Source organism: Dermacentor andersoni, chromosome 7 (assembly GCF_023375885.2).
Source record: "Dermacentor andersoni chromosome 7, qqDerAnde1_hic_scaffold, whole genome shotgun sequence".
NCBI classification, from domain to species: Eukaryota; Metazoa; Arthropoda; class Arachnida; order Ixodida; family Ixodidae; genus Dermacentor; species Dermacentor andersoni.
This window is the reverse complement of record NC_092820.1, coordinates 135,811,538-135,832,795: the sequence shown is the minus strand read 5'-3', so window position 1 is coordinate 135,832,795 and position 21,258 is coordinate 135,811,538. Positions and strand designations below refer to the sequence as shown.

General features: G+C 44.3%; 1 protein-coding gene across 6 annotated transcripts in view; it reads right to left on the bottom strand.

Annotated features, from left to right (window-relative positions):
• Window positions 1-21,258, bottom strand: part of LOC126534563 (kelch domain-containing protein 3-like) — a 118,429-nt gene that overhangs the window by 19,593 nt on the left and 77,578 nt on the right. For 4 of the 6 annotated variants that reach the window (XR_011895828.1, XR_008613064.2, XM_072289341.1 and 1 more), the window contains 7 exons: window positions 13,571-13,760; window positions 10,524-10,682; window positions 9,235-9,422; window positions 6,985-7,198; window positions 3,219-3,305; window positions 2,471-2,579; window positions 238-335 (listed from right to left, as the gene is read on the bottom strand). Coding sequence is in view for 4 of the 6 variants with exons in the window: in XM_072289341.1 (XP_072145442.1) it covers window positions 238-335; window positions 2,471-2,579; window positions 3,219-3,305; window positions 6,985-7,198; window positions 9,235-9,422; window positions 10,524-10,682; window positions 13,571-13,760 (1,045 nt within the window). In the remaining 2 variants the exon portion in view is untranslated. Of the gene's footprint in view, window positions 1-237; window positions 336-2,470; window positions 2,580-3,218; window positions 3,306-6,984; window positions 7,199-9,234; window positions 9,423-10,523; window positions 10,683-13,570; window positions 13,761-15,331; window positions 15,576-15,618; window positions 15,709-21,258 lie in introns of those variants that run through there. The other 2 variants (XM_050181829.2, XM_050181825.3) reach the window with 2 other exon arrangements.

Here is a 21,258-nt window from a genome sequence, read left to right as displayed (position 1 = left end):
TTCCCCCTTCTACTTGCGCCAGCGCCTCGGCGCGTCCATGCGGGCACTAAATGAAGCTCGCCCATAGTATTATGCGGATGGTTCATGACAAGATGAAAAGTATTGAAGGACCCTGGTGCCACCTAAAGAACTCATGGAAATTCCTGGGCCACGTTAAGAGGCTCACGTCTTCCTTGCAATAAGAGTGCATTGCACTCTCATCGCAAGGAAGAGTGCATTGCAGAGTCAACAACTCACCAAAGTCAAGGACGTGCAGATCCGAGTGATCCATGAGCGTCAGATCATTGGCATCAAATTCCTCCATCCGCTGCCTGGCTACCTGATTGGGAGTTGGGCTGCACAAAAAAGTAGCGAGGTAGAAGGCATTAACCACAGAGCAACTTGGATGGGCCAATCAATTTGGCTGCGAAGTTTAACATCCCAAAGCAAACCTTGGGCCACACAACATGCAGTTGGGGAGGGGCTATTTTACATGCGCCGAAACAGAGGCACACAAGCCTTTTCGCATTCTATCTGCAAGGTACGCTGTAAACATGCTCCATTTGGGCACACAGTTGAAGAGAGGAGAGTCGGGAGTGTGCCTCTAAAGGCCAACGTCCTCACTGTGGTCCACCTGGAGAGAGATGACCGATCGACTCGCACGGGAGCCGCCACCAAACTCACTTGCCGAGTAGTGGGTGGGTTTGACTGAGGGAGATGGGACGTGGAGGCACGAACAGTCCCATGCGAGTGCTCAGTTCTAATTTGGAGTTGGCCGCTTTAGGAGGAGGGTTGCAACAGACACAAGACAAAGTGTCGCCTAAGCAAGCTGGCCTCTGCCTAGTGACTGCATACCCTCTCCATTTGCCACCCTGTATACAATATGTGAATATTGTAAGTATATTCACTCCACAAGAAGAAGTGCCTCGGGATCCTTGGCACTGAGAAAGATGCGCTAGCTTCAGTGAGCAGTAAACCGGCGGCAGAAACCTGGGAATATTATACCATCCCCGTAGAAATGTAGCCACCGCATCCTTGAATAGAACTTGCGACCCTAACCCACAACCAGTGAGCCACCCCAGTGGGTGCATGAACAGGTTAGAAAGGCATTCTTGCCATACTATGAGTGGCCGTGCTATTAGAGTGAAACCTTATTACCATGAAACGGCTATTAAAATTTTTTCCAGATTAACAAAGACATAGAAGACAACCAACGAGCGCCAGCAAGGGCAGAGCCAACGTGAGAGAATCGGAACATCCCAGTGACGAAAGCAGTCAGTTCAGCCCACCGTGAACCGCGTTTGTCAACAAAGTCACAAATACGACCCTGCTTTGTCCCTTAGTCAGCACTTCATTTCCTGCCATGTGAGTGACCCGATCGGATAGGCAATGGCAGCGTAAACGACGACCTGACAAGCCCCTACGGTACCTGTGGATTGACCCAATGGTCATCGGGTTATGTCGAGTCATCGGGTTCAGTCAAGTCACCGGGTTATGTCAGGCTCAAACCCCTTGCACTTGCCTACAGGGAGACGAGTGACATCACACTGTGCTTGGAGTGCATTGACCATGACCTGCACGGCCTGACAACTTGTGCGCACCAATCCCAAGTTGTCAGGAGCCCAAGGAGCGCTGGCACTTGGGCTCCTTCTCCTACGTGCACATTGTCTTTAGCACCAAGCACAACGTGCACTCACAAATATTACAAGTAGGGGTATGTTAAATTCGATAAGCACTCTTTACCCCCATTTTTTGTTTTTCTACACAAGATGGCCGACCTTGGATTTGCAACATTTTTAAAGCTGAGGGTCATGGTCAAACAGTAGGGAAGCAGCAAACAAAAAAGGGCAGCAGAGGTCGTGCCACCATATTGTGCACTTTCGCTTTGTTTGCTCTGCTACCAAGGTGACCAAGTGAATTCCATAGCATGCCCCTACTACAGAGTCTACAATAGAAAGAAGAATTAACATTCAAGAAGATTAACATTCAAGATTAACATACACTGTCCGTGCCCTGGCAGGGTTGACTAAGAGGAGCGCGATGGCGTGTATACTTGGCTTCGTTGTTCTTTTTCTTTTGCAGCCAAACACACTGCTCATTTCTTGCATCTATCGAGACAACTCTCTAACTCTCCACGCACAGCCCACACACGTGCCATCAACACTGTCAGAGCACGGTAGCAGTGGTGCAAACGCGCCTTGTGTGCCCGCATGATTTCTATCACGATAAAAACAATTACTCATGCAAAAGTCTCGAATGCGACCACAAAACGGCGTGGCAGGAGCACATGGCCCCATAATGACAACAATGGCTAGAACAACAACAGCATGACAGCTTGGAGACCAGACAGCCAGAATGGAAACCTTTCGTGGGGGACAAATAGAGTTTTCTGGAAAGTTCAGCTGCGACGACCTGACGACGTGGTTTTTGGCATGCGACGAACAGGATCGTTCGTAGACAAAAAGCGACAGCGGTCAAACCACCTGCTCACCTTGTGCCACCAAAGAGAAACAGCCGGTCGCCGACCATGCAGCAGCACTGGCGCCTCCTGGCGCAGGGGCCTTCCCGCTGGATCTTCACTTGGCTCCAGCATGAGTTCTCTGCGCAATACATTCATCTGTTCTCTTTCAAGGCACTTCTCAAAAGCCCACTAGCTCACCCGAGGCAAAAAAAGAGAAAGTCAGGCTAGCACAAATGCAAGGGATATCAGACAGACAGAAGCACAAGGTTTCCCAAGAAGACTGATATTATAGAGCATCGCATATGTATACACATGCACATCACGCTGAGCGTTGCATAAGCAATAGCAGCAAGTGTGCAACGCACATGGCTCCTCAAGCTAAACCAGTGGAGAATTTCCACTCACATTTCACGCATTTAGAATGGTTAAATTGAACACAACGTAGAGGTGACAGATAGCAATGCCATTCCGTTGTAGAGAAAAACTGACATTCTGGGAGTGGCGTCACCAGAGAGGACGCCAACTTTTGTCTTACTGTGAATCAAACAGGTCAGTAGCGCTCACTAACGCGGAATTAATTCTGGACGCACAGCGATATGCTGCCTGCGCCTTACAATACAGATATTTCTATGCAAGGAAGAAAGGTTTTGTTGATGCAAGTAAAAAAATGCACTCCACAACACCAAAACAAATAGTTGGCCACATCAAACACGTCACGAGAGTGCACACCAGAGAGCCAACACAGTTTCCAGTGACATAAGATGCTCGTTCCGCTCACCTGGATCATACTTGTGCATGTCGCCGAAATGGGTTAGCAAGAGCCCATTGTAGCCTCCGAAGATGTACAGCTCTCCGCTGTAGACGACTGCATGCAAAAGGTGAATACTGCTAAGCCAGATTCAGGTTCTAGGATCAAAAGGACAGGTGGTTCTGGTTACCCCAAGACATAGATAACGAAGGTCAAGAAGCAAGAAAGGATGCTCTAGCTTCTGCTCACTCACAAAAGCTTACAGTAAAAAGAAAAAAACAAGGAAATTTAAAAAGTGACAACCATTTCAGCAACAGAAAAGGCATCACCTCTACATTCTGACCCCTCAAATCCATGCACTACTATGGAATCGTCGCTCGGGTGAATAAAAGCACGTCATACAGTTTTAACGAGATAAATTGCACAAAGTACAATTTCATTGAGCGATCACATCAATGTATTTAGGGGGGACGTGGGTTCTGTAAAACACGTTTTTGGTATTTGCTTTAGACACCTGAAATTTTCACCGACATTCGATCTTCAGTTCTCATTGTAAATTTACAATTAGCTTTTTCCTAGGATGATGCTATTAACACTTGCAAAATGTTTTCATTATAAATTTGGAAGGCGAGTTTCAAAACATATACTGCAGCAAGAGAACTAAAATTAGGCAGGTCTATTTCTGAATCTCCAGAGAGTAAAATTAGTGATGTTATTGTTTGTATATATAAATTAGACAAAATATTTCAATTCTAATGTTGCAACATTGAAGTGAATTGTTGCTGGTGATTCCAACAAAATATGAAAATGTTGCCATGTCTTAAAGCACTACATCACTGAAGTAGCATTGAAGGATTGTGTTTGACAGGACAACTACAAGCCGGGAAGATGCTGTTTCAAACGAAACTGAGGCAGCACGGCTCTGACAAGTGGTGTTGAAATGGCAAGCAGCACAACATAGGCCACTTCCACCACTTTCATGGGTGAAACTGGAAATCTTTGAAGTATGAATACAGCATCTTTCTTCCCTCAACGACATGTCCTTCCGAACCAGTTTTTGCCAATAGGCCCGCCATGATATGCAGATAAATAAGAATAAATGAAAATTATATTCTTTTGCAAAATTTGTTCGTTTGTTTGCTTCAAGGAATCGTCTGCCCCCTTAAGCCACCAAAAAAATTTGGCAAAGGATTTCACGGAGACCATATTTTTGCATATCTGTTAACTTCTACAGCTTACGTTCTCATTATTCTCACCATCCGCACTTCACAGCTATACTGGGCTGTGCATCCATGCATGAAAACCTACAAATGGTGCAAGTGAACCACTGAAAGGCATTTGTCGTTGATCAGCAACACAGCTCTGCACCTAACAAGTGTGCCTGGTTTTTCCTGGTCCAGGACCAATTCAAACTGGTCACCTGAAGCAGCTCTAAAGTTAACCCACCAAGTCATTACTGACACTGGCGTACACAACAAAAGCAGCAACAGGGACAAAAAAAAGTGCGCTGGGATCTTTGGCCTGGGCCTTATAGGGTTTGTAGATGATACATGACTCAGAATTTCCTATTTCCGAGGAGGCTGAGGCAAGCCTTGTTAGACACTTGAATTTCCAAATGAATTTCCAGCGCTGCAGTTGTTTTCTGTAAGCAAACTTTGTAAACAGTCTTCAGTGTTCAATCCATTATTGGCGTAACAATATTTAAATCTCCTTTACTCCAACTGTAATTGCTGCCATGGTGCTGTGGCGAGGATTCTGCACACATGAAAAGGATGCAAGAGTACATTACACTACATGTACAGCAGCATCCAATCGCAGTGCCAACCAGCCGCTTTTGTGCAGTGCCTCTCCAAAGCCTAGTATTCTTCGCACTGCAAGGCGCTGCTCCAGAGCTGTAGTGCTCATGCACAATCACCGCATAATTATGACAGAGCTTGCGTAGTTTCTTGCCCTCCAAGCTTTTTTAGCCGCCAAGGGCTGGCACAGGTAGAATGCACTGATTGCATACTTTACTCAGGGATATCAGTAAGCTGCAGTTCATAACTTAGCAGTGCCTACGATGTGCATTACAACTATTTTCCTGGTGCTCATTCACGTAGATAGTAAGCAACTCAGCTCCCGCTAGGTGGTGTCGATGCATGGCACCAATAAATGGGCTCTTGGGTGTTTCTGTACACCAGGCTGCTGTACATATCACCTTTCTGTGCAAATGCCATCGGGTGTTTTTGGGGGGGTTTACTTGCTCCTAGCCACAAATAAAATGCAATGAAAAGAAGTTTACGTAGCTGGACAAACTTTTGCTTCCACGGTGCGATTCAGTTTGCAAACAAGGTGTTCCCCTCCTCTGGTGGCACACAGTGATGACGTACGGCAAAACCATGGCCTCCAAGATTTCGTACCATCACACATTGTGCAGGCAGTAGCCTTTCCTACTAAAATTACTAGAGGAGCTTCTGGCACTGCGATCGTTCAACATGATGAGAAGTACATGGATTTGCCTGATCTTCATGCTTGTGGCTTCAGATGTTCTAGTGGTTTTGTTTACTACGCCTTATATACCTTTACTGGCCTAAATTTCAAAGCAATCTTTACCTTTCTAAATGTAGAAGGCAATGAGAATCTGAGAACATGCATAATCCTTACTAATTTTGCGTAACTGCATATTTTGCATAATTATGCATAATCTGATCACCCCGGCCTCACCCAGGGAGGTCGTACCAGTGAGGAACAGGCACGCAGAAGGCATCGGCTACGTGGCAGGCACCTTCGCACGCATTCTGCACTGTGTTTGGCTGCAGCCATCCGATTGCTCCCGATGTCTTAGGACGACATCCGGGCAGTTGGTCGTTCGCTCGGCACCCAATACAAGGCCACATCCTGTAGCAACTTGTTGTGAATTGCTAGTGCGTGGTGGTTGGCACAAGTTGAACGCCGCATCATACCTTGCGTCTCCCATACTTACATCGGTGTCACAATCTCCGCTCGTGCCGTCGCTTTCCTTAGCCCTTTGCATGTACTTAGGTGGTTACAAGTGCAAGCGATTACACTTCAGCGAGCTCTTCTTTTTCTTCACCTGCAGTCGTCCCGATGGTGCACTTTCTTCCTCTTTTTTTCTCCTCTCTACCAAGTGCAGGATAAAAAACCAGATACTTGTATTCAGTCCACCTCACTGCCTTTCCCTTTATTCTTCTTTCTCTCTCTATGTGCTTGCACAACACAGCACATGGCGTGTGAATATCAGCCAGACTATGCCAAGCGCTGGGTGTCTGCGCACGTCTGCATCAGTATGCTGTTGCAGCGGGTAAGTGCGACGTCACGCCTGTTGGTACGCCTCCCCGCAGGGGTTAGCGTGCGTGTGCTTATAAAATAATAATAAAAAAAAATACATCCACCTGTTAAAAAAATATATGCCATGATCATTGTGTATTGGAATAATTGTGTCTTCTGAGTGCGATGCTGATTCATTCTTAATTTCTTCAATTTTTTTATTCAGTATTGGGCTTCCGTGCTAGAGGTCTCCTCCTCAAATTCTGCCATCGGACAATTTTATTTGTTTATTGCTATTCATTCATAACACAGTGCTTTGGTGAAAATTATCAGTCTTTAAAGTCACGAAGCCGTTTAGAGTCAGAAGCAGGGAGTTTGGGCAGATCCATGCCCTAACTATGTCATTTCCCACGCACCACATTGTTGCACTTGGGCAAATCACACACGGCCACCTTATCCAACAAAACCCCGCAGCTGGCAGGTAGAGACACGAGAGAATACAAGCGTGCGTGGAGATTGCACTACTCACAGGCCGAGTGGCTCCGACGGCCCTCGGGGGGCACACCGTCGACGCGCGGGTGCACCCAGCACGAGGTGGCCGTGTCCAGGAAGGCCATGCGGTTGCAGTAGACCTCACTCTGCGAGTGGTACGGGCCCTGGCTGTCCCCGCGGCCGCCCCACACGTACATGCGGCCCCCAATGGCCGAGGATGAGTGGAAGTCCCGCCACTGCGGGGGCTGGCCCTGTGGGTACGCCCCGCACAACACATGCCCGTTCGATCGGCCAGCCACAAGTTTGGCAAGGTATTTCAATTAACACAGTTGCATGGGTAAGATCGGCAACGCTACGGGTGAGCACACATCCGTCGCAGCGAGTGGTCCGTCGCAGCGAGTGGTCCGTCGCTGCTACGTGAAAAAGTGTCACTTTTTGGTGGCAGCGTTGAAGGGCAGGCACATCATGTATCAGCTGTTTTAAGCAAGAATGCAAATAAAACTGAACAAACCCATTTCATAGATGTTAATTCGTGCTAAGCAGTTTGCCGAACTGCTGGCAGCATAGTCGTATTATTGCAAACAGCATGTACAAGCACATTTTGCTTGTATAGTCGATCTCGGATATATAGCCCTTTGGATATATAAAATTATTGCCTGCATCGCACAGTTGCAAAATCCCCTTTACAATCCCATGCAAAACTATAGCGATGTACTCTTACGCGTACATCGAACTTCTGTTCACCGCCACATTCGACGCATCAAATGCTGCGCCATGCCGCACCTCTGCAAGTTCATTTCTCCCAATGGTGACGCAATCACTTTTCGTATTTCACTTCTCACTTCTCCAAAGTATTTAGTGACAACAAATGTGAAAGGGCTCTGTTTTAGCAAATGTTGTCAAAAAAGATTTAATGGTGCAAAAAATGAGCAGGACGATCACACTTGTGCTCTCTAGACATGTGGATGGCTCATGCAAACTGTGGCGGTTCGTTATCGGCAGGAGAAGATCGCAACTCTCATTCAAGAAACACTAAAGGCCTCCCTGTCGGATACCCATTCCACAAGAAAGCATAGATGGCACTCGATGGCCGAGTGGCGCCTGGCATGGGATGCCGAACTGCAGATGCTGCACCACTGGACTTTTACGTTTTTTTCTCTTAGGCACGGGCTTAACTTCGACGAACAGCATTTCATTATTATTCTGCGGGGAGACAGGGTGAGCGCACAAGCTATGTGCATAATGCACACAATGATAGGAGGAGATTTAGAACTTCGGGTTCCAGTTCTTTTTATCTTTGCTGCGCAATAATAAACTTAGTTAGCCACGTTTTAAACACAACCCTTTGAAGTGCTGTATAGTATCTAGCCGTGCGCCTAAAGCAATATTTTGGCAAGTAGTGTTTGCACCATATTTACCTGATGAAATAATAGTAATTTACTTTTAATTACATTGGGAACTAATTCATGTATTATAAAGACAGCTGCACACTTGAAATCGGTGCAAGTGAACAAGACTACAATTTTACCAAGTTTGGTAAAGGAGGCTTTAAAGAAGGCTTCAGTACTCACTACTCCCCTTAGTGCAAAATAAAGAAAAAATTCATGCAGATTCCAGGATCTCTCCAAGTGAAGCACGGAGCTAAGCCAGCAAGGCTAAGCAGTGCATCTCGACAAGAGACTGGCAACAGACTTCAGGGACGAATGTGCCCCCGCAACTGCCAGCCCAGGCAGCAGAGAAATGCCACACAGCGCCCCCACTGACCCCAGCATCAAAACGATCAGACACCACAAAGCTTTCGCAAGACAGCATCTCAAAGAGATAGTCAGCATTCATCGATGAATGCACCCGGGAAATGTGTGGCACGAGAACCCTCACCAGAGAAAGTCTAACCACTAAAATTGGGCGAAAAAGCCAAAGAAATCAATTCGGTTTATTAAAGGATGTGTGTGCTTGAAGTTGTATATTTCTTGCAGTGAGGATAATTAGGTAGCGTTTTTTTGTTTCACTGCATAATTCCATGCAGTAGAGGTCAGAGCCGGTGACCATCACACTGTAGTGGTGTGGTACAGATAAGCTATGCATATATTTTAACTCGATACAGCTGTGCACTCTCTGTGTTGCGCTATTTGACACGAAAGCAGTGGCCAAAGTCAGCAAAGTCTGGCAAGGCTCACAAAGAAAATTTCCCTCCGATAAGCAACGTCTTGACTGCACTTCTTTCAAGGAACACACACCCACACACACAGGCACGGGTCGAGTGTAAGCTTCAACCTTTCTCCCTCACCCTGGTTGGCACGTATTGCCACAGCATGGTCTCCAGGTCCAGGTAATGCACGTCCTGTGAAAAACGGTCGGCCTGCTCCTCGAAGCCGCCGAACACGTACATCCGGTAGCCCATGACACACGCCGAGTGGCCGTCCCGTGCTCCCGGCACATGGCCGCACACCTTCGGGCGGCTCCATGTTAGGGTGTCTGCGTGCGTGTGCGAGGAAGATCCCTAGCTTTGGTATAGCTCCCAAAGCAAGCACTAAAGATTGAGGGACTTGAGAACCACTTCTAGCCCTTTGTGGTACAGGTTTTAATGCCGAAGCAACAAATTTCTATTTTGTGACCCTGAACATGGTAATAAACGGAAAGAGAAATTTAATTTCTCTGTTGACGTATTTTTCAATATATCCAAGACATTTGTTACAATAAAAATTTGCAATATTCCACATAGGATGGGGCACTTTCGAACTTTTAAGTTTGCAATCCTGAATGTGTAGTAAAGAATGACCACAAATTAAGCAGAGGCTATTTATTAAATTTGTGCCACCTGTGATGTATGTGCTATATGCCTCAGCTTGGCAGACTCCTACGATGTGACTCAGGTGTCTAACCTAAGCAAAACCCAACGAAGGGACATTGCAAAATTTCACACAAAAATGTTTTACCCCCAGCCCCAATTAAACACAGCCTTTTACAATTTGAGTTGCTGAAACACACCCTTGCAAGATTAATGCTTGTTTTTACTTTTCCCTGCGGCAGGGTGTTCAGTTTCAGTTCCAGAACAGGAAACTAAATCCGTTCGGGAACCCAAAGAAATAGTAGGTTACAACTGTACGTGCACAAAGAACAAACCCCATTAAGCTTTGACACTGTGTATGACTTAAACCCAGAACCCAAGAAATAGCAAGCCCAATTAGCAAGCAGGAATCAATTAGCACCATGGAACAGTGCAGCAGCAGTTCCATTTGCTTCACCACAATATCAAAATCATTCGTACACTCCATACTCAAAGCAAAGCACAGCAGCCCACACCTAATCACGCAGTAACCGAGGTCGCTGTTTTGCCGACTGACAGCCACTGCTGAGGAGACCCTACGACAGAAGCCCCGATAAGTATTATCACCAGCTCCAACATTTAGAACGACACCAACATAACACTTCCTCGCCTGCCACTTTTTTTGTCTCGAGTCTCGTAACAGAACTAAGTGAAGTACAGGTGAATTTTATCCCACTTATGAGGAGTGCAGCGCGGTAAACGCTGACACAGACAGAATCAGTGGCTGCATCAGAAAAGCCAAGACTTACTGGTGTCGAACCGGTAGAGGATGTTGCATGCTCCATCGTCGTTGCGACCACCCCAGAGGTAGGCATAGTCCCCGTACGCCACGACAGTGTGGCCGTACCTCTGAAAGGGCACGTCGTCGGGGTGCGACTGCGTCTGCACCAGTGCCCACCGGAGGGATACTGCATGGAAGCCACATCCGAGTTAACGCCCGTGTTCCAGTGCCAGCCAAGTGAAGCCAAGCCAGCCCCTTCCTATAACTCTACCTCAGCCAGAGTTCTTGCCAGAAAAGACAACTTACAACTACCAGCAAGCCATCTTTTCCTTCACATTAATTTCCGTTTTCTTAACTAATCTTACGCCTCAATATGGAACAACAATTCATGTCCCCCCATGCTTTCCCTGGTGTATTTCGTCTGCTTGCTTCGTATGGTTGTTAGTAACAAAAAAAGAAAGAAAAGCAAGCCCCTCAATTCCCTTGTTTCTCTGTTTTTTTTGTTTTACTTGCGCTGTTATTTGGTAATACGTACAACTTTTTAGAAGCAACATTTGGGCTGCAAGACCCTTCCAATACGTCACAGCCCCCTTTGTGACCATACAAAAACTTTTGATCATGCTGCTATCTTGCGCGGTAAACCTATACAAGATACAAGCCACCATGGCCCCAATATTTATTTTTGGGTTTGATTCTTGTTATTTTTTTTTTGCTGTAAGTTTTGTAAAAAATGTGCGTGAGTGTGATTAAAAAAAAAAGGTGCCTGTACCAGGAAAATAAAAAAAAACGCTCACTAATACACCTCGTACATCACGGACATGCACTACAACTGCGCCAAGTTACAAAGTTATAAGGGATCCGTATTTTATTAATTTGCTCAATCATGTGCTTCGCATTTGTGCGTGCTCTCACTAAATACCCAGCTAGACGCACCATGGAGCAGCAGCAGGAAAGCATACACATTCACCCAGTTAGGTATTCACCCACCACCGACGGCGTAGTCTCTAAAGACGACACGGCACGAAGTGCTGAAAGTGGAAACAAAACAATATATTCTAGTTAGCCCTATACTGTTCCCTTTACATTCATCCACACTAATGCAAGAAAAGTGATGAGATGATTAGTTATTCGTTCGAATGAAAATAAACTGGGTCATAGGAAAGACACACAGGGACAGCGTCTTCCACTGTCCTTTGTCCCTCGTGCACTGCTACTGGGTTAGAGAGAGTTGAAGACACATGCAAGGCTATTACGAGCACATCAACCTCAGCTCACAAGCATGGTACAAAGAATCTCACGTATAAAACTCGTGTTTGTTTCATCTTTTATCAAAGGAACAGCACGCAGTAGAACAGACGGAATGCCGATGTTTTGTCGTGTGGGCAGTTGAACGTAGGCCAACATGACTGTGGCCTGACCTAGACTGCCATGCTGTTAACACCCCTCTCATCCGCTAGGCACTTTTGGATATCTCAAGACTCTGTTGCTCTAAGGATTTCTGCTAAACGAATGCAACTTCACTAATGTTCTGCTCTCATTTATTCAACAAGTGCAGTGAGTGCCCTGAATGTATTAAGTTAACACATTAAACCACAGAACTGCGGAGTAAAAACCATGCTATCTACAACCCACATTTTGTTCTTTAATCTGCCCACAATATTGAAAAATGTAAAGTGGCCAGTACATCAATCGTTTAGACGAAACTTCCCACTTTATTTGGCCTATTTCTGGATAGACGTTGCAATTTCACTTGGAGCTTGTCATGAGGCAGCAATCTACTTGTCAGTTAGTCATCTACCTGGCTACTTTGCCAAACAGACTCACTGCCAAATGTTAACATTAAAGGTGATATGCTAATAGTGTCACATATACATCACATACAGGAGAAAACAATCCAAGTTCAGGCTGAAAACACAAACAAAAAAGATGTGACCAAACAGGAGGAGAATAAATGACACTATGACCTGCACGTGTATGCAAACAATGGAAATGTAATAAAATGAGAGGAATGTATGGAAGCAATGGAGAAATGTGATGGACTACTCTTCAATGCCAACGTCTAATACTTGCATTCTGAATGGAAAATGAGAAATACATAAGAAGGCTGCTATCTGAGACCTCCTATAAATGAAAAATGGTGGCTGCAGGATTTGAAGACCTATTTTATATATATTACTGATACATTATGTACTTGTTTCTAAAGCTCTCAAATGTTGCTATGAACTGCCCAAGAGTTCAAGGCTGTGCTGGTTGGTTTGTGTTGAACATGGTGAACAGCGCAGGTGATGGGACAAGAGACACAAATCATCTGTTTGTATATCTCATCTCCTGCCGTCAGCGCTCATTGCCATGTTGAGTTATCATCACAGATTTCTGCATATAAGGTGTTAGGACTTCGATCACCTAAAGGTGAGCTCTAACGAAATTTGCTCGCTTAAATTGGTTATAAATCAGTTGTACACAGTAAAAAAAAAAAATTATTATTGGGTTTTGCGTGCCAAAACCACGATTTGATTATGAGGCTAGCCGTAGTGGGGGGCACCGAAATAACTTGGATCACATGGGGTTCTTTATCGTGCACCTAAATCTAAGTACACAGGTGTTTTTGCATTTCCCCCCATGGAAATGCAGGGTAGTACACACTATTGAACCAATTTTGGCAGAGCTGCGTCATTTTCTTTTTAGCAGCCTTTAAAACTAGCACCTGAGCAGATGATGTGTGCAGGTCGTGGTTAGCGCATACAACATTTTTAGCACTCCGCGGGTGCCAGCTGGTCTCAGAGGTCATGCCAAGGCACTGCATATTGGCTATGAATGTTCCCGGCTCTACATCGTGTCCAGCAAGGAGTAGTGGCAGCATTCTTGCAAGCTTTTCACGACGTCTCGACTCGCATTTCAAACACAAAATTTCGTATAGAAGCTACTACATATCAAAGTCGCAGCTTCTACGCAGCTTAAACCTTTCACTGCACCTGACCTTCAATCTTCACAAGCTGAGCAGATGCAAGCACCAACTTAAACCAAGAAGTGCAAACCCTGAGCTACACGAGTTGATAAGGAGAGGCGCCCTCTTGCCTGTGTTGAGGACGTGGACATCGATGGGCTTGCGAGTGTTGTAGTCCTCGCCCGTGCAGTAGCCGCCGAACGAGTAGACTTTGCCGTTGATGGCCACGGCCGCGTGGTTCACACGGCGTGGCCCTCCCTCAAGGCGCACTGTCCACATCTTGCCGTGGCAACCTGCACCTCTCCGGCTGGCCACTGCCCCCTGCGCGACCAAGAAACAGAAACAACACTGCGTGTCAGGCATAGCAACAATGTTCAATGTATTGCTGCTTAGTAGAGGTGCGCAAATAGTTAAAGTCTGGCACAGAAGCGGAATAAGTTCTGTTCCATATCGTCATTACCTAGTGGTCACCTTGCGCCCCTCTAACATTAACTACTAAATATGCCAAATAATACTAGGTAAACACTAAATAGGAACAGTAAATCAGGTTAGGCTAGTAAAGTATGTATTCTTTCAAAGCTCTATTTTCACCTAATTGATGGAAAATGGTCGATTACCAATGAAAATTTTCCAGCTTACAGTAGTGTCACGGGTCTAGTTAATTTAGCTAGTTAGTTTAGTTAGTTTTGCTAACACTAAAAGAAAGTGAAAAGGTGAAATAGAGCTAATAGAGGTGCACTAACATTAAGGTACCATTGGCCCCGGTATTTAGATTTTGCATCTTTTCTGGCATTTGAAGCCTCCTCTGATGACAAGAGTGGCCATTACACCATGGCCTCGACAGAAAGAGGCCACCATGGCCTCTTTAAAGGCCTCGACAGGGCATCAGACATGGGAGGAGATATAAAAAACATATCAGAAACTAAAGCGACAAGATTCAGTGCAGTGTGGTACAGCAAAGAAAAAGAAAAAAATACTGTTCAATGAGCTGTCTAGATTTAACAGGGTTGTGTCCATTGACAGTAACGTCATGAAGCTTCTTGCAAGTATCGACGGCAACAGGTAGGAAGGACTGGCTAAAATCATCTGTTTCACATAAAGGTACCATAGACTGGAGGAGTTGACTAGCCAGAGCAGTGCATCCATTGCAGGGAAGAACAAAAATTTAAAAGCTAGGAAAAATGTAATATAAATAGCCAGCAGAAAAGGCAAACTGGAGTGACCTTGTGACAGAGGTGCATACATGGAAGGTTCAGGGGCAATCCGATAGCATGAAAAATCAAAGTATTAAATTCCTTCAGATACTCAACCATGGTATCTGGGCCCACTACAATATTTGAGCATGCCTGTGACCATTTGCACAGTCCACACTCTTTCTCACTGCCACCCTCGGTGTCACATCCTTCCATTATAGGCTCCACAATGCTCTCCTGTCAATGTCACTCATACCAGCACAGTGTGATGAAAGAAAAACAATGTGTCCAAGCATCATTGAAAGGACATGCTCTCTAAGAGACGATTGTCATAGGAATGAATTGCACCGCACAATATGTAAAATCTTTCACAGTGCTCCCACATGTCAGTTTTTACATACACAAACGAAAAAATATATATATATATATACCCAAGACCGTAAATTCTCACACTGCAAATATCAGTAAATTTCTCCAAGTAAGCCCCAGAGGAAGAACACATAAAAAAAACAGCTCAACACATGCAGCAAGAAGTGCTTTAAGATGGCAAAATTTTTCACTACTTCATCTCACTTTTGACCTGACAGGGCAATCGGCTTAACTACTAGCTCGACAGCTCATTTGCAAAACACAAATTCATCAAGGCAAAACTAAAAGCCCAATGGAAAGAAAAGTGCTAAAAGTAAAAAGGAAAGCTACTTCGTTTTCATCTGGCTTGTGTTGAACCACGGGCACATTCCTGCAATGCCGCCTTCTCCGGCAGGCACAGAACGCAATTGCAAGCAACATCTCACACTCGACTCCCACAGAAAAAGAAAGTGCACGGGCAGTTTCGATTGCAGCCTCCACCTGCTTCACGTCCCAGTGATGCACCAAGACATAACAGACTTCTCTGGGTCACCTGGTTTGGACCAGCGTAAAAATATAACGTAGCCTACCCAATGAAATGAAAGTGGCGAAAGTCCATGCACACGGCAACAACATACATGTGATGCAATGATAACTCAGATGGCGTAGCAGTGCGAATCCACACAACAAACGTGTGTCACCCTGAAGAGATGAGAAACACACCAAAGAATACAATGGTTGCTTACAACGTAGCTGAGTGCTTATCTGCGATGGTACAGGGCACCCAAACAACATTATCAAGGTATGACGCAGAGAAGAAGGACTTGGCTCTTTGCAAACATACATGCTCCTGACCGTGAAAATACTCAAGAGTTGATAGATCCAACCAGGCCAAACAGTGATAGGAGCCGGCTTCAGCTGCCTCAATGGCCACGTGTAGCACAAACAAGCCAGGAGCTATGAAGCAGCTGTCTACCCATATATGTCTAATGTAGACAAAGCTGTTTAGAATCAAAATTGTGGATGTTTATGCTTGTTGGTTAAGCGCACAATAAATTATGTCACCAAGACATACAGACCCACAGAAGAGATGCACTAGCCCCAACTACCAACAAAGGTTTATATTCAGTGACCTTTGCTTTTACTGTGTCTTATCACCATTTGACATGCACAATTAAGATGCGAAATTAGGAAAGCTAAACTCCTTATCTGAAAGGTCATATCATAAGAAGCGAACAAGCATTGACACCAAGGACAACATAGCGGAAATTACTTGTGCTTAATAAATGAAATAGAAAATTATAAATTAATGTAAACGAAAGTGGATAAAAAAAAACAACTTGCCGCAGGTGGGGAATGATTCCACAACCTTCACCTTACGCATGCGATGCTCTACCAATTCAGCTACCGTGGTGCCGTTTCCCTATCCCCTTCCAGAACCCTGGGAGTGTCAGTCAGAGTTGCAATTCAGGGGGGAGGGCAGGAGAGGGAAAAGATGACATGAGAAGGCAAGGAAGCGCTACTACTATAGACAACACAGTGGTTGCGGGTAAACTGAAGGTATGGTACGATATGTTCCTGCCGTTTCTGAAAAATAAACTCCATGCGAATTTCTCATGCAGACAATTGACATATGGCGTGCGGCCGCAAAGCCACATTAAAGCACCGTAGGGTCTAAGCAACACTCTGTGCACATCAAATCAACACGTTGGACATCAAATCAACCCTTCTGTGCCTGCCTCAATAGCTTTGTGGCTAGGGAATTGCTCGAGGTCACGGGTTCAATCTCTACTGCGGCAGCCATGTTTAGATGGGAGCGAAATACAAAAATACTTGTGCACTTATATACAGGTGCACATTAACAAAGACTAAGGTGCCAGAGCCCGAGTCCGCTACTACGGCATGCCTCATAATCCAATTATGGTTTTGGTACATATGGCCCTATAATTCAATTAAAAGTTTGACACTTCTGCCACAATGCGAGGTGTCTTGTGAGGCAATGATAACGCTCAGCCCTCGCAGAGGCTATTAACAATGGCGCACAACAACGCCTCAAGCAAAGACGCCTCCCTGTGTTTTCTGTGTACTGCGCAGACAAACAGCAGTAATGCATGCAAGGTAGCGTTTAACATCAACTCGCCACTCTCGTGTTGGATTAAACGCTGAAGAAATTAAACATTTGTCGTCAACATCACCACTAATTATCACCTATCAAAGCAAAAAACAGCACAGAAAGCTTCACTTACAATTCCCACAGTGCGTGGGATCTGCAGATATTTTTTTTTTCATGATAAGGTGTACAGACACAGTTTCTCCCGTAGAACATGCCTAGCTTGATGCTCAGTTCAACAAGCGAATTGTTCAGCTCTTTTGCTATTCCCCCTGCACGGAGTCTGTATTGTGAGAATGCAACAAATGACGACCTTTGTAACGAAAAAATGCTCAAATGCCAATGCTGCAGCATTCTCAATGGCCTATTACAAAACAAATTCTGGGGTTTTACACACCAAAACCCAATCCAATTACGAGGCATGCTGTGGTGGGGTACTCCGGAATAATTTCGAACACCTGGAGTTCTTTTACGCTTTGCGTGCAGCTGAAGCTAAGTATACAAGTTCTTTTGCATATGTGCCCGCATTGAAATGTGGTCACCGCGACTGGGATTGAGCCCACGACCTCAAGCTATGCACTACAGCTCCTAGCCACTGGGCTATACCATTGAGTCTGTTCTAAAAGCAACACTTGAAAAGGCAGTCAGTTGATGCACCACGAGATACTGTGTTGGCTTGTCCTTCCTTGAAAGGCAACCTTGGTACACTGCTATACTGCACAAATATACACACAATGTGCAAACACAATCACTGACCGTGAATTGTGGCTGAAATTAAGGGAAAAAGTCAGAGCCAGCCCCATTGTAGGACAAGGCAACCGTTTTTTTTTTTTCTTCACCTTGGCCCCAAAGCAGAATGGTAAAGACGGGGAATGGCCGAGATGGAAAGGACAAATGCAAAATGACCATTTTCGTCCCTCTATGCATGCATGTCGTGGCTAATGACCTTAAAGCAGGAACAATGAATGCAGTGCTTACTTTCCTTCTTGGCGAAAAAATACAATGCAGAGGCAAAACAGTGTCAAACCCTTTCGCAGAGTGCAGCTACAACTTTATTTTATAGCTTTAGTTTCCTTCAGTGTTCTTTAACTTCAATGGTGCTGTGGCTACTGGGATCCTTCACTCGGTGTCATTATGTCACTTAGATGCGAGAACGACATGTCTTTTCCTCGTTCTTATGGCTTGCATTGTTTCCCGACAGACGCCTTCCTTGAACGAGGAAACATCCCGAGGTCAATTGGTACACTCAAAAAGTGAAATACAAAAAATGCGAAGCATCGACAGCTTGCACAATTATTTAGCGGGTTTGACTGCTCTTTAAATTGATGTCCGCACATGGACCGCAGGCTCCTAAGGTACGTCTTTTCAACAAGGTCTCAGAATTGTGCCGGTGATGGAGGGAGGACCAAAAGGAACAACTACGGTATGCACCCAAGCAATGGCCTTGCATTATCCTGGATAAATGGCTGCAGGACAGTTACTTATGGTACGAGCTCAGAAATGCCAATTCAGGCCACAAATCTCAACCCCAATACTAAAAATAATAATCATCAAACATTTACTACAGTGCCCGGGAACAGCTATAAGGTCTTTGTACTTGTGCACTTAAAAAAACTGGGACAGAACTTACAGTGGAAGTAGAGGAACGACTGATGGAAAAATGAAAAGCAGGGAAGTGCGCATGAAAAATAATTATCACATTAGTATTTATATAGTACAGAAAACAGGAAATGAACACTGAAATATGTAAATATAGGGAGAATACATATTTCATGATTGTTGAAACCTAGCAATAATAATAATAATAATAATAATAATAATAATAATAATAATAATAATAATAATAATAATAACTGCAGCCTCCGTTTTAGTTCTGTGCAATGAAAAACCAGCAAAAGATGATTTTCAGTGGAAAAGCCATAATGTGCAGCAAGAATTTTCCTGGGAAGCTCAGTACCAAACAAATTGACCAAACAATTTAGCAATACAGCACACAATACCTAAAAATGTCTCTACATATCTGGAAAGACAGCTAAATTTGCCTTAACACATTAATGATCCAGAAAGCCTGACCCTGTCTATAAGAAAGGTGGTGTCAACTTGCCCCAAAGGGCACTGACATAACGTCCTCAGACCAATTGGCACACTCAAAACTCGAAACACAAGAAAAGTAAAAAATCGACAGCTTGCGCAATTATTTAATGGGTTTGACTATTTAAATTGATGTCTGCACATAGACATCAATTTAAATACCCCAAAGGCCCTGAGGGTAAATAAATAAATAAATAAATAAATAAACTATTTTATCACCCTTACTCTAGTAATAATCCTAACTATTTTATCACCGTTACTCTAGTAATAATCCTACATCCTCTTACTTATCTCCAATTTCTGTGAATTAATATCCCCATAGCAGCTTTTAAACCTAAATGCCCTTCTTGCATCACTGCTGTTGCCTCGTCTACAGAGGTCTGATGAGAATCGAATTCAATTTATTTTCATGTTGAATGGACAAAAGCTTTAATTAAAAGTGAAAATTAATTCACTTGACACAGGTTAGGGCCCTTTTACAAGGCGTACAGTAGGTTAAACCAGAAATACACCTAACATTACAAACCTTATGTGGGCACAAAAAAAACATTAAAAACTAAACAGCACACATTTCACTACCAAAATTTTAAACATGAACTATCGTTTGATACATTCTCTGTTGAAAAAAATAATTACAGAAAATACACAGAATTGCAGGCGTACATACCTAAAATGCATATAATGAAATGCATATTAGTTTTCAGACAAGCACATCCACACAGTACAAATGGTACCATGAATGCGTCATAAAAATTATGTTTTGTTAATTAACCCTTTTAAGGGATGTTGACCACAGCTCGTTATCAGCCATCGCAACTTCGAGTTATGACAAGCCTCCCTTATCATGGGTACTTCACCACTTTCTTAATGGTTTCTTGCATGCAGATGAAGTTAACGGTGTTTTTCCTTCTTTCTTCTTTTTTGCAACAAACATGGTGGTAGACATTCTGTCATCATAACATAACTAAAAAATAAGTGAGCCATATTGGTACATATTTTTTTTTCAGAAAAGAATGAGCCCCTCAAGTGATTAAAGTATGTACTATCATTTCCCATTAACACAGCAATAGAAAACATCATCTACATTGTCAAACATTTTCCTCTATCATTTTGTCGTCAAGCTCATCTTTTTTTTCATTTTGTCTTAGCCTTAAAATGTTGAGCAGTCCCTCTGAAGCCTGTCAAGATTTCTGTTTTAATGTCTTCTTTAGACACCATGTAAAGCTTCAATGCCTGTCTACCTTGCATTCTAGTTCTCCAGTAGCTCACTTTGTCATTTCTTTCTTTTGCATCATGGATAAGAACGCCAAGAGCCACCGAGCAACAATGCTTTGATGATAGCTTTAACGCTTCCCTTCTACACTCTTACACTCTAAAAAGAGTTGCACCATTTGGGGTGTATATTTGCCACACAACGATAAACGCCATCTGTCTTGTCCGCGTTTCCTTTCTTTATTGCTGCGAGCCCGTTACTCCCCAGTAACGAACGGCATGCGCGTTATCAGCATGACAGTGCATTTCCGACAGAAAAGTAGCGGGCGCGGCGTTTTCAAGGAAGGAAACGCAAGCAAGGCAAATGACGATTATCGTTGTGTGGCAGATATACACCCGAAATGGTGTAAACGTTTTTTAGAGTGCAGAACGGTTACACCCTTTGGTGTGTATATTTGTCCCACAACGATATTCGTCATCTGCCTTGCTTGCGTTTCCTCTCTTGAAAACTCCGCGCTCGCACCTTTCCTGTCGAGAATGCTCTGTCATGCTGATAACACGCTTGCCGTTCGTGACTTGGAAATACCGGGCTCGCAGCGTTAAAGATAGGAAATGCGGGCAAGACAGATGGCATTCATCGTTGTGTGGCAAATATACAACACAAATGGTGCAACTGTTTTTAGAGTGTGCACTCTTAAACAAATGTACACTCTTTGAGGTTTACGCTCTTAGAGCGGTTGCACCCTTTGGGGTGTATATTTGTCCCACAACAATAATCGTCACGTCTTGTCCGCATTTCCTTTTTTTTTTTTTAACGCTGCGAGCCCGGTACTTCCTAGTCACGAACGGCTTGCGCGTTATCAGC